Genomic DNA, 13,432 nt, shown 5'->3' with positions numbered 1-13,432 from the left:
AGTCATCCAGGAGGGTATAGGTACATAGCTTTACCTACAGCAGTCATCCAGGAGGGTATAGGAATATAGCTTTACCTACAGCAGTCATCCAGGAGGGTATAGGAATATAGCTTTACCTACAGCAGTCGTCCAGGAGGGTATAGGAATATAGCTTTACCTACAGCAGTCATCCAGGAGGGTATAGGAATATAGCTTTACCTACAGCAGTCATCCAAGAGGGTATAGGTACATAGCTTTACAGCCAATGTTTTCCTTGGCCACGAAGCCCCACCAATTGTGATTAGCCCACTTATGTCAAGCAGGCAACCTAATAGGACAGCTACTGCAAAACCTAGGGGTCCTTCCAATTACAGGAAGTTAGTATGATAACACTTAAAGTGTGTCTGAAATGTCAACCTACTCTCTATATAGTACACTAATGTGCCCTGATGATCAAAAGGGAATAGGATGAATCAACACAGGTTCAGGGAGTAATGTTTAGACTACTGGTGTAGTGGAGGATGAATCAACACAGGTTCAGAGAGTAATGTTTAGACTACTGGTGTAGTGTAGTGGAGGATGAATCAACACAGGTTCAGAGAGTAATGTTTAGACTACTGGTGTAGTGGAGGATGAATCAACACAGGTTCAGAGAGTAATGTTTAGACTACTGGTGTAGTGTAGTGGAGGATGAATCAACACAGGTTCAGGGAGTAATGTTTAGACTACTGGTGTAGTGGAGGATGAATCAACACAGGTTCAGAGAGTAATGTTTAGACTACTGGTGTAGTGGAGGATGAATCAACACAGGTTCAGAGAGTAATGTTTAGACTACTGGTGTAGTGTAGTGGAGGATGAATCAACACAGGTTCAGGGAGTAATGTTTAGACTACTGGTGTAGTGGAGGATGAATCAACACAGGTTCAGGGAGTAATGTTTAGACTACTGGTGTAGTGGAGGATGAATCAACACAGGTTCAGAGAGTAATGTTTAGACTACTGGTGTAGTGTAGTGGAGGATGAATCAACACAGGTTCAGAGAGTAATGTTTAGACTACTGGTGTAGTGTAGTGGAGGATGAATCAACACAGGTTCAGAGAGTAATGTTTAGACTACTGGTGTAGTGGAGGATGAATCAACACAGGTTCAGAGAGTAATGTTTAGACTACTGGTGTAGTGTAGTGGAGGATGAATCAACACAGGTTCAGAGAGTAATGTTTAAACACTGTCTGGCTAATGTTATTAATCTGCTGATTTCTGTCTGTTTGTGTCTCTCCATCTGTCCGTCCTTCCGTCTCACTCTGTCTCTCGCTCCCTCAGTGTCCCTGTCCCTCACTCCCGGTCCCGCTCTTTCCCTCACTCCCGGTCCCGCTCTTTCCCTCACTCCCGGTCCCTCACTCCCAGTCCCGCTCTTTCCCTCACTCCCAGTCCCTCACTCCCAGTCCCGCTCTTTCCCTCACTCCCAGTCCCTCACTCCCTGTCCCGCTCTTTCCCTCACTCCCAGTCCCTCACTCCCTGTCCCGCTCTTTCCCTCACTCCCAGTCCCTCACTCCCTGTCCCGCTCTTTCCCTCACTCCCAGTCCCTCACTCCCTGTCCCGCTCTTTCCCTCACTCCCAGTCCCTCACTCCCTGTCCCGCTCTTTCCCCCTCTCGCTCTTTCCCCCTCTCGCTCTCCCCCCCCCGTTTCCCCCTCTGTCCTTCTCTCCTGACCATCAGTTAGTTTTGTGATGGTCCCTTTAACTTAGTGGCTCTAGCCCAATCCCTCCCTCCCTCCCTCCTCTTCCTGATGACGTCCATTACCTAACCTCAGAAAACCTGCTCACAACATTCTCCCCATTCTGAAAATATTTTTCCACTGCGCCGTCCAAACCATGAGGGCCTTTCTGTAGACACACACACACACACACACACACACACACATGTGGTCAAGATAGTAAGTGAGGGGGAGGGAGACAGCAGGAGGGAAAAGAAAGGAAAGCGGGGAGAGAAATGAAGATGAGCGAAAGAGGGAGATGGAGAGAAAGGAAGCTGGAGAGATTGAGAGAAAGGAAGCTGGAAAGAAAGGAAGCTGGAGAGAAAGGAAGCTGGAGGGAAAGAGGGAGCTGGAGAGAAAGAGGGAGATTGAGAGAAAGGAAGCTGGAGAGAAAGGAAGCTGGAGAGAAAGAGGGAGCTGGAGAGAAAGAGGGAGATTGAGAGAAAGGAAGCTGGAGAGAAAGGAAGCTGGAGAGAAAGGAAGCTGGAAGGAAAGAGGGAGATGGAGAGAAAGGAAGCTGGAGAGAAAGAGGGAGATTGAGAGAAAGGAAGCTGGAGAGAAAGGAAGCTGGAGAGAAAGGAAGCTGGAAGGAAAGAGGGAGATGGAGAGAAAGGAAGCTGGAAAGAAAGGAAGCTGGAGAGAAAGAGGGAGATGGAGAGAAAGGAAGCTGGAGAAAAGGGGGAGATGGAGAGAAAGGAAGCTGGAGAGAAAGGGGGAGATGCAGCTGGGAGGAGAAAGACAGACGAAGAGGGGGTGGAGAAGCTCAAATAGTTAAAAGTTTGTAAAACAAATGATCTTCAGAACCAATTTCCTCAGTAAAGCCAGGAAACCAAGATGTTTAATACACTCATGCTTGTGGGCGGTGAAAATGGCAGGTAAACAGGTACATTCTTGTGTTGCAGTTTTACATTTAAGAGAAGTCCTGATTCTCAGATCTAAAAGCACAAAGGAAATAGTATGTCTGTGAACAAAACAACCATGTCTGTCTGATCAAACAGACTACAGACCACTACGTACTGAAACATGAAGCTACTCTGTCTGTACCACACACATTCACAATGGAAAACAAGAAACCTCCAGCTGACAGAGAGATAGAAAGAGAAAGAGAGATAAGAGAAAGAGAGATAGGAGAGAGAAGGAGAGAGGGACCTACAGAGAGAAAGCGTGAGAGAGGGACCTACAGAGAGAAAGCGTGAGAGAGGGACCTACAGAGAGAAAGCGTGAGAGAGGGACCTACAGAGAGAAAGCGTGAGAGAGGGACCTACAGAGAGAAAGCGTGAGAGAGGGACCTACAGAGAGAAAGCGTGAGAGAGGGACCTACAGAGAGAAAGCGTGAGAGAGGGACCTACAGAGAGAAAGCGTGAGAGAGGGACCTACAGAGAGAAAGCGTGAGAGAGGGACCTACAGAGAGAAAGCGTGAGAGAGGGACCTACAGAGAGAAAGCGTGAGAGAGGGACCTACAGAGAGAAAGCGTGAGAGAGCGACCTACAGAGAGAAAGCGTGAGAGAGGGACCTACAGAGAGAAAGCGTGAGAGAGGGACCTACAGAGAGAAAGCGTGAGAGAGGGACCTACAGAGAGAAAGCGTGAGAGAGGGACCTACAGAGAGAAAGCGTGAGAGAGGGACCTACAGAGAGAAAGCGTGAGAGAGCGACCTACAGAGAGAAAGCGTGAGAGAGGGACCTACAGAGAGAAAGCGTGAGAGAGGGACCTACAGAGAGAAAGCGTGAGAGAGGGACCTACAGAGAGAAAGCGTGAGAGAGGGACCTACAGATGTGGGGAGATGGAGGGTGTGTGTGTTACTCGTGTCTGATTCACGTTGCCCTGCTTCCTTCCAGCAGCCACATCTGGCTCAGTTTATCACCTAGACCTGCCGGCTGGACAGGAGGCCTCCACTACACGTCAGGAGACGAGAGGAGCTGGAGGCTGGACAGGAGGCCTCCACTACACGTCAGGAGACGAGAGGAGCTGGAGGCTGGACAGAATCTAATAATCAGCCATGACAGATATTCTACAAGGAGAATGACAGACTCCTCATTCAACACTCATATACAGGATTTGGATTCCTTCCCCCGAAGTGGAAAAAGTTACCTGCTCAGTTACTCTACCACAAAGTCACCACAAGTTTCTAAATGAGAGATTACTGGATGTAGAGATGATCACTATGACGGGTAAGAGTGCTGCAAACGCTGCAGAGAGGACAAAGACTATCGATGAATAAAACATTACAGAATAATGTCTCAGAGTGGAATCTATTAAAGGTAGGAAGCAGTGGCAGGGTTGGACTGCTGCTGTGTAGAAAGAAAGAAAGAAAGAAAGAAAGAAAGAAAGAAAGAAAGAAAGAAAGAAAGAAAGAAAGAAAGAAAGAAAGAAAGAAAGAAAGAAAGAGTAAAAGCTTGAGAGTGAGAGCAGGGGGAAGAGAGAGAGAGAGAGAGAGACAGAGAGAGAGACAGAGAGAGAGAGACAGAGAGAGGGCGGGACAATGAGGCCCATTGATAGTGTGGAGACGGGGCAGGGTACCTCCGGCTAACCCATGTGCAGCCAGGCAGCCTCAGAGTGCAGCCTCAGTACAGACAGACATTGATTACAGTCTGTATTACAAATGGCAAAAACAGTTGAGAGCAGAGCACTGCAGTCCTGTTGAACTTCAACTACAGGATCCCTCTCTCCACACACACACACACACACACACACACACACACACACACACACACGGTTACTCAACCCTGCACATTAGAGGCTGCTGCCCTATATACATAGACATGGAATCACTGGCCACTTTAATAATGGAACACTGGTCACTTTAATAATGTTTACATACTGTTTTACTCATCTCATATGTATATACTGTATTCTACTGTATTATATTCTACTGTATTTTAGTCAATGCCACTAATATGTATATATTCCTTAACTCCGTGTGTGTGTATTGTTGTGAATTGTTAGATATTACTGCACTGTTGGAGCTAGAAACACAAGCATTTCACTATAACATCTGCTAAACATGTGTATATGTGACCAATAACATCTGCTAAACATGTGTATATGTGACCAATAACATTTGAATTGATTTATCACACACACACACACACACACACACACACACACACACACACACACACAACCCCACACCCACACCCCCTCAGGACAGGAGTCAACCAGAGCTGTAGTAGTAGTAGTAGTAGTAGTAGACACATAGGACCCAACACACTATACCCTACCCTACTCGCACTATACCCTACCCTACTCAACTAGTCAATATAAACCAGTATATAATATATTTTTATTTAAACTTGGAAAGTCAGTTAAGAACAAATTCTTATTTTCAATGACAGCCTACCTAGGAACAGTGGGTTAACTGCCTTGTTCAGGGGCAGAATGACAGATTTTTACCTTGTCAGCTCGGGGATTCGATCCGGTTACTGGCCCATCACTCTAACCACTAGGCTACCTGCCACCCCTAATTACCATAAGCAACAACATATTATTCATTTCTAACCAGTACTGCACCCTAAAGTCAAAGAATTAACATTAAACAACAACTACTAAACAAACATAGTACTTGTAGATGCTTATGAGTACCTCGGGTCCAAGACATGACGAGTCACCTAAAAACAAGAGCATTACTGCCATCAATGGGCCAAGAGTGGAACTGCAGCCATCTATGGGCCAGTAGTAGAACTGTAGCTAAATAAAAACAAGAGCATTACCACCATCTATAGGCCAGTAGCAGAACTGTAGCTAAATAAAAACAAGAGCATTACCACCATCTATAGGCCAGTAGTAGAACTGTAGCTAAATAAAAACAAGAGCATTACCACCATCTATAGGCCAGTAGCAGAACTGTAGCTAAATAAAAACAAGAGCATTACCACCATCTATGGGCCAGTAGTAGAACTGTAGCTAAATAAAAACAAGAGCATTACCACCATCTATGGGCCAGTAGTAGAACTGTAGCTAAATAAAAACAAGAGCATTACCACCATCTATGGGCCAGTAGTAGAACTGTAGCTAAATAAAAACAAGAGCATTACCACCATCTATGGGCCAGTAGTAGAACTGTAGCTAAATAAAAACAAGAGCATTACCACCATCTATGGGCCAGTAGTAGAACTGTAGCTAAATAAAAACAAGAGCATTACCACCATCTATGGGCCAGCAGTAGAACTGTAGCTAAATAAAAACAAGAGCATTACCACCATCTATGGGCCAGCAGTGGAACTGCAGCTAAATAGTCTTGTCTCTCCCATTGGGTTGTACCAGTTCAGGGTCATGCCTTTCAGACTAGAAATGCACTTGTGACACATGACAACCATTCCCTTATATCAGTGTGATCAAAACAGTGTTTTAATGAGTTGACATTATTTGTGTTATTGATAGGTAGTGTAATGTAAAGGCAGGTGTCGCCCCCTACTGGACATGTCTGTAGGTGCAGATGATAATCACTCAGATGGTTGTCTATGGGGTGTATGGTGGTGTATGGTCTAGTATGGTTGTCTATGGGGTGTATGGTGGTGTATGGTCTAGTATGGTTGTCTATGAGGTGTATGTTCTAGTATGGTTGTCTATGGGGTGTATGGTGGTGTATGGTCTAGTATGGTTGTATGGTGGTGTATGGTCTAGTATGGTTGTCTATGGGGTGTATGGTGGTGAATGGTCTAGTATGGTTGTCTATGGGGTGTATGGTGGTGAATGGTCTAGTATGGTTGTCTATGGGGTGTATGGTGGTGAATGGTCTAGTATGGTTGTCTATGAGGTGCATGGTGGTGTATGTTCTAGTATGGTTGTCTATGAGGTGTATGGTGGTGTATGGTCTAGTATGGTTGTCTATGAGGTGTATGGTCTAGTATGGTTGTCCTACCTGTCTGTAGGTGTGTAATGGGGGGTTGGTCCTACCTGTCTATAGGTATGTAATGGGGGGATGGTCCTACCTGTCTGTAGGTATGTAATGGGGGATGGTCCTACCTGTATGTAGGTATGTAATGGGGGGTGGTCCTACCTGTCTGTAGGTATGTAATGGGGGGATGGTCCTACCTGTCTGTAGGTATGTAATGGGGGTGGTCCTACCTGTCTGTAGGTATGTAATGGGGGTGGGCCTACCTGTCTGTAGGTATGTAATGGGGGGTGGTCCTACCTGTCTATAGGTATGTAATGGGGGGGGTGGTCCTACCTGTATGTAGGTATGTAATGGGGGATGGTCCTACCTGTCTGTAGGTCATGTAATGGGGGTGGTCCTACCTGTCTGTAGGTACAGATGATTATCTCTCTGAGGTGGTAATGCATGGGGGGGGTGGTCCTACCTGTCTGTAGGTACAGATGATTATCTCTCTGAGGTGGTAATGCATGGGGGGGGTGGTCCTACCTGTCTGTAGGTACAGATGATTATCTCTCTGAGGTGGTAATGCATGGGGGGGTGGTCCTACCTGTCTGTAGGTACAGATGAGTATCTCTCTGAGGTGGTAATGCATGGGGGGGTGGTCCTACCTGTCTGTAGGTACAGATGATTATCTCTCTGAGGTGGTAATGCATGGGGGGGTGGTCCTACCTGTCTGTAGGTACAGATGATTATCTCTCTGAGGTGGTAATGCATGGGGGGGGTGGTCCTACCTGTCTGTAGGTACAGATGATTATCTCTCTGAGGTGGTAATGCATGGGGGGGGTGGTCCTACCTGTCTGTAGGTACAGATGATTATCTCTCTGAGGTGGTAATGCATGGGGGTCATGGTCTCGCTGACTGAGTCCAGAGCCATGTCCACCTCCCTCTTCATCTGGTGACCGTCCGGCAGTAGTCTAACGAGCTGCATCACAACCTGGGAACAGACAGGACAGAATACACACTGACTGTCAGACAGGACAGAATACACACACTGACTGTCAGACAGGACAGAATACACACACTGACTGTCAGACAGGACAGAATACACACACTGACTGTCAGACAGGACAGAATACACACACTGACTGTCAGACAGGACAGAATACACACTGACTGTCAGACAGGACAGAATACACACTGACTGTCAGACAGGTAGCGTAGAGAGATGTTACCATGGACCCCAGGTAGTGTAGAGAGATGTTATCATGGACCCCAGGTAGCGTAGAGAGATGGTGGTGACGTGTTACCATGGACCCCAGGTAGTGTAGAGAGATGTTACCATGGACCCCAGGTAGCGTAGAGAGATGGTGGTGACGTGTTACCATGGACCCCAGGTAGTGTAGAGAGATGTTACCATGGACCCCAGGTAGCTTAGAGAGATGGTGGTGACGTGTTACCATGGACCCCAGGTAGTGTAGAGAGATGGTGGTGACGTGTTACCATGGACCCCAGGTAGCTTAGAGAGATGGTGGTGACTTGTTACCATGGACCCCAGGTAGTGTAGAGAGATGGTGGTGACGTGTTACCATGGACCCCAGGTAGTGTAGAGAGATGGTGGTGACGTGTTACCATGGACCCCAGGTAGTGTAGAGAGATGTTACCATGGACCCCAGGTAGTGTAGAGAGATGGTGGTGACGTGTTACCATGGACCCCTGGTAGTGTAGAGAGATGGTGGTGACGTGTTACCATGGACCCCAGGTAGTGTAGAGAGATGTTACCATGGACCCCAGGTAGCGTAGAGAGATGGTGGTGACGTGTTACCATGGACCCCAGGTAGTGTAGAGAGATGGTGGTGACGTGTTACCATGGACCCCAGGTAGTGTAGAGAGATGGTGATGACGTGTTACCACAGACCCCAGGTAGCGTAGAGAGATGGTGGTGACGTGTTACCATGGACCCCAGGTAGCGTAGAGAGATGTTACCATGGACCCCAGGTAGCGTAGAGAGATGTTACCATGGACCCCAGGTAGTGTAGAGAGATGGTGGTGACGTGTTACCATGGACCCCAGGTAGTGTAGAGAGATGGTGGTGACGTGTTACCACGGACCCCAGGTAGTGTAGAGAGATGTTACCATGGACCCCAGGTAGTGTAGAGAGATGGTGGTGATGTGTTACCATGGATCCCAGGTAGTGTAGAGAGATGTTACCACGGACCCCAGGTAGTGTAGAGAGATGGTGGTGATGTGTTACCATGGACCCCAGGTAGTGTAGAGAGATGGTGGTGACGTGTTACCATGGACCCCAGGTAGCGTAGAGAGATGTTACCATGGACCCCAGGTAGCGTAGAGAGATGTTACCATGGACCCCAGGTAGTGTAGAGAGATGGTGGTGACGTGTTACCATGGACCCCAGGTAGTGTAGAGAGATGGTGGTGACGATGTTACCATGGACCCCAGGTAGTGTAGAGAGATGGTGGTGACGTGTTACTATGGACCCCAGGTAGTGTAGAGAGATGGTGGTGACGTGTTACCATGGACCCCAGGTAGTGTAGAGAGATGGTGGTGACGTGTTACCATGGACCCCAGGTAGTGTAGAGAGATGGTGGTGACGTGTTACCATGGACCCCAGGTAGCGTAGAGAGATGTTACCATGGACCCCAGGTAGCGTAGAGAGATGTTACCATGGACCCCAGGTAGTGTAGAGAGATGTTACCATGGACCCCAGGTAGCGTAGAGAGATGGTGGTGACGTGTTACCATGGACCCCAGGTAGTGTAGAGAGATGGTGGTGACGTGTTACCATGGACGCCAGGTAGTGTAGAGAGATGTTACCATGGACCCCAGGTAGTGTAGAGAGATGTTACCATGGACCCCAGGTAGCGTAGATAGATGGTGGTGACGTGTTACCATGGACCCCAGGTAGTGTAGAGAGATGGTGGTGACGTGTTACCATGGACCCCAGGTAGTGTAGAGAGATGGTGGTGACGTGTTACCATGGACCCCAGGTAGTGTAGAGAGATGGTGGTGACGTGTTACCATGGACCCCAGGTAGTGTAGAGAGATGGTGGTGACGTGTTACCATGGACCCCAGGTAGTGTAGAGAGATGTTACCATGGACCCCAGGTAGTGTAGAGAGATGTTACCATGGACCCCAGGTAGCGTAGAGAGATGGTGGTGACGTGTTACCATGGACCCCAGGTAGTGTAGAGAGATGGTGGTGACGTGTTACCATGGACCCCAGGTAGTGTAGAGAGATGGTGGTGACGTGTTACCATGGACCCCAGGTAGCGTAGAGAGATGTTACCATGGACCCCAGGTAGCGTAGAGAGATGTTACCATGGACCCCAGGTAGTGTAGAGAGATGGTGGTGACGTGTTACCACGGACCCCAGGTAGCGTAGAGAGATGTTACCATGGACCCCAGGTAGTGTCGAGAGATGTTACCATGGACCCCAGGTAGTGTAGAGAGATGTTACCATGGACCCCAGGTAGCGTAGAGAGATGTTACCATGGACCCCAGGTAGTGTAGAGAGATGGTGGTGACGTGTTACCATGGACCCCAGGTAGTGTAGAGAGATGGTGGTGACGTGTTACCATGGACCCCAGGTAGTGTAGAGAGATGGTGGTGACGTGTTACCATGGACCCCAGGTAGTGTAGAGAGATGGTGGTGACGTGTTACCATGGACCCCAGGTAGTGTAGAGAGATGTTACCATGGACCCCAGGTAGCGTAGAGAGATGTTACCATGGACCCCAGGTAGTGTAGAGAGATGGTGGTGACGTGTTACCATGGACCCCAGGTAGTGTAGAGAGATGTTACCATGGACCCCAGGTAGTGTAGAGAGATGTTACCATGGACCCCAGGTAGCGTAGAGAGATGTTACCATGGACCCCAGGTAGTGTCGAGAGATGGTGGTGACGTGTTACCATGGACCCCAGGTAGTGTAGAGAGATGGTGGTGACGTGTTACCACGGACCCCAGGTAGTGTAGAGAGATGTTACCATGGACCCCAGGTAGTGTAGAGAGATGTTACCATGGACCCCAGGTAGTGTAGAGAGATGTTACCATGGACCCCAGGTAGTGTAGAGAGATGGTGGTGACGTGTTACCACGGACCCCAGGTAGTGTAGAGAGATGGTGGTGACGTGTTACCACGGACCCCAGGTAGTGTAGAGAGATGGTGGTGACGTGTTACCATGGACCCCAGGTAGTGTAGAGAGATGTTACCATGGACCCCAGGTAGTGTAGAGAGATGTTACCATGGACCCCAGGTAGTGTAGAGAGATGGTGGTGACGTGTTACCATGGACCCCAGGTAGCGTAGAGAGATGTTACCATGGACCCCAGGTAGTGTAGAGAGATGGTGGTGACGTGTTACCATGGACCCCAGGTAGTGTAGAGAGATGGTGGTGACGTGTTACCATGGACCCCAGGTAGCGTAGAGAGATGGTGGTGACGTGTTACCATGGACCCCAGGTAGTGTAGAGAGATGGTGGTGACGTGTTACCATGGACCCCAGGTAGTGTAGAGAGATGGTGGTGACGTGTTACCATGGACCCCAGGTAGTGTAGAGAGATGGTGGTGACGTGTTACCATGGACCCCAGGTAGTGTAGAGAGATGGTGGTGACGTGTTACCATGGACCCCAGGTAGTGTAGAGAGATGGTGGTGACGTGTTACCATGGACCCCAGGTAGCGTAGAGAGATGTTACCATGGACCCCAGGTAGTGTAGAGAGATGGTGGTGACGTGTTACCATGGACCCCAGGTAGTGTAGAGAGATGGTGGTGACGTGTTACCATGGACCCCAGGTAGTGTAGAGAGATGGTGGTGACGTGTTACCATGGACCCCAGGTAGTGTAGAGAGATGGTGGTGACGTGTTACCATGGACCCCAGGTAGTGTAGAGAGATGGTGGTGACGTGTTACCATGGACCCCAGGTAGTGTAGAGAGATGGTGGTGACGTGTTACCATGGACCCCAGGTAGCGTAGAGAGATGTTACCATGGACCCCAGGTAGTGTAGAGAGATGTTACCATGGACCCCAGGTAGTGTAGAGAGATGGTGGTGACGTGTTACCATGGACCCCAGGTAGTGTAGAGAGATGGTGGTGACGTGTTACCATGGACCCCAGGTAGTGTAGAGAGATGGTGGTGACGTGTTACCATGGACCCCAGGTAGCGTAGAGAGATGGTGGTGACGTGTTACCATGGACCCCAGGTAGCGTAGAGAGATGTTACCATGGACCCCAGGTAGCGTAGAGAGATGGTGGTGACATGTTACCATGGACCCCAGGTAGCGTAGAGAGATGGTGGTGACGTGTTACCATGGACCCCAGGTAGTGTAGAGAGATGGTGGTGACGTGTTACCATGGACCCCAGGTAGTAGGTAAGTAGCCTTGCCCTTGGCTTGTGCGAACCAGACCGGCTCAGAACGCTGTTTCTGAAGCGTGAAGCAACTTGATGTACCAGTACCCCCCCTGGACAGGACACTAGTCTATCTCCTCAGTACACCCCCTGGACAGGACACTAGTCTATCTCCTCAGTACACCCCCTGGACAGGACACTAGTCTATCTCCTCAGTACACCCCCTGGACAGGACACTAGTCTATCTCCTCAGTACACCCCCTGGACAGGACACTAGTCTATCTCCTCAGTACACCCCCTGGACAGGACACTAGTCTATCTCCTCAGTACACCCCCTGGACAGGACACTAGTCTATCTCCTCAGTACACCCCTGGACAGGACACTAGTCTATCACAGGGCCTTACCCCCAATCTATCTCCTTAATGCAGAGTGATAAGCAGAGATGTATCATGTCCCATTTTGACAGAGTTTGGTGTGACTGTTGGCCAGACTATTCCAGACCAGAGGAGAATCTTGTCTGCTAGGTGGTTGCTAGGCCACTACAGCTCTAACACTGAGCTGTAGCACTATAGTCTCTGCTATGTGGTCAATCTAAAACTCTTATGTTTCATTCAAACCCTCTTTTGGTAAAAGTCTCTATGTTTGTTACTCACCTTGAATTCTCCCTTGGTGTACTTGGCATCAGGAACACTGACAATCTCATCATCACCAAACTCAGGAAAGCCCTATGGCAGAACCAAACCAACAACGGATGAGCATTGCTGTTTTAATACTGGTTTAACAGCTCTGGTAACATCTGCAATGTGTTTATTACACAGCAAATACACTATTCCTGGAATATATGTTGGTTTTCCAGAATAGACTCTTACAGTGAAGTGTCACACAGTGAGGGGAGTGTAGTCTTACAGTGAAGTGCCAGACAGTGAGGGGAGTGTAGTCTTACAGTGAAGTGCCAGACAGTGAGGGGAGTGTAGTCTTACAGTGAAGTGTCACACAGTGAGGGGAGTGTAGTCTTACAGTGAAGTGCCAGACAGTGAGGAGTGTAGACTTACAGTGAAGTGCCAGACAGTGAGGAGTGTAGTCTTACAGTGAAGTGCCAGACAGTGAGAAGTGTAGTCTTACAGTGAAGTGCCAGACAGTGAGGAGTGTAGTCTTACAGTGAAGTGCCAGACAGTGAGGAGTGTAGTCTTACAGTGAAGTGCCAGACAGTGAGGGGAGTGTAGTCTTACAGTGAAGTGCCAGACAGTGAGGGGAGTGTAGTCTTACAGTGAAATGCCAGACAGTGAGGGGAGTGTAGTCTTACAGTGAAGTGCCAGACAGTGAGGGGAGTGTAGTCTTACAGTGAAGTGTCACACAGTGAGGGGAGTGTAGTCTTACAGTGAAGTGCCAGACAGTGAGGAGTGTAGACTTACAGTGAAGTGCCAGACAGTGAGGAGTGTAGTCTTACAGTGAAGTGCCAGACAGTGAGAAGTGTAGTCTTACAGTGAAGTGCCAGACAGTGAGGAGTGTAGTCTTACAGTGAAGTGC

At 48.7% G+C, this 13,432-nt stretch overlaps 1 protein-coding gene and 1 long non-coding RNA gene across 5 annotated transcripts in view; one reads left to right on the top strand and one right to left on the bottom strand.

The window, feature by feature from the left end:
- LOC106577339 (paladin) overlaps positions 1 to 13,432 on the bottom strand; it is a 169,523-nt gene that overhangs the window by 45,296 nt on the left and 110,795 nt on the right. For all 4 annotated transcript variants that reach the window (XM_045701092.1, XM_045701090.1, XM_045701091.1 and 1 more), the window contains 2 exons: positions 12,559 to 12,630; positions 7,399 to 7,539 (listed from right to left, as the gene is read on the bottom strand). In XM_045701092.1, the coding sequence (XP_045557048.1) occupies positions 7,399 to 7,539; positions 12,559 to 12,630 (213 nt within the window). The remainder of the gene's footprint in view (positions 1 to 7,398; positions 7,540 to 12,558; positions 12,631 to 13,432) is intronic.
- Positions 10,705 to 11,340, top strand: LOC123728717 (uncharacterized). The gene is made up of 3 exons (XR_006760425.1): positions 10,705 to 10,749; positions 10,889 to 11,017; positions 11,265 to 11,340. It is a non-coding gene; the product is annotated as an uncharacterized lncRNA (long non-coding RNA).

Source organism: Salmo salar, chromosome ssa18, assembly GCF_905237065.1.
Source record: "Salmo salar chromosome ssa18, Ssal_v3.1, whole genome shotgun sequence".
NCBI classification, from domain to species: Eukaryota; Metazoa; Chordata; class Actinopteri; order Salmoniformes; family Salmonidae; genus Salmo; species Salmo salar.
This window is presented reverse-complemented; position numbering and strand designations above follow the sequence as displayed.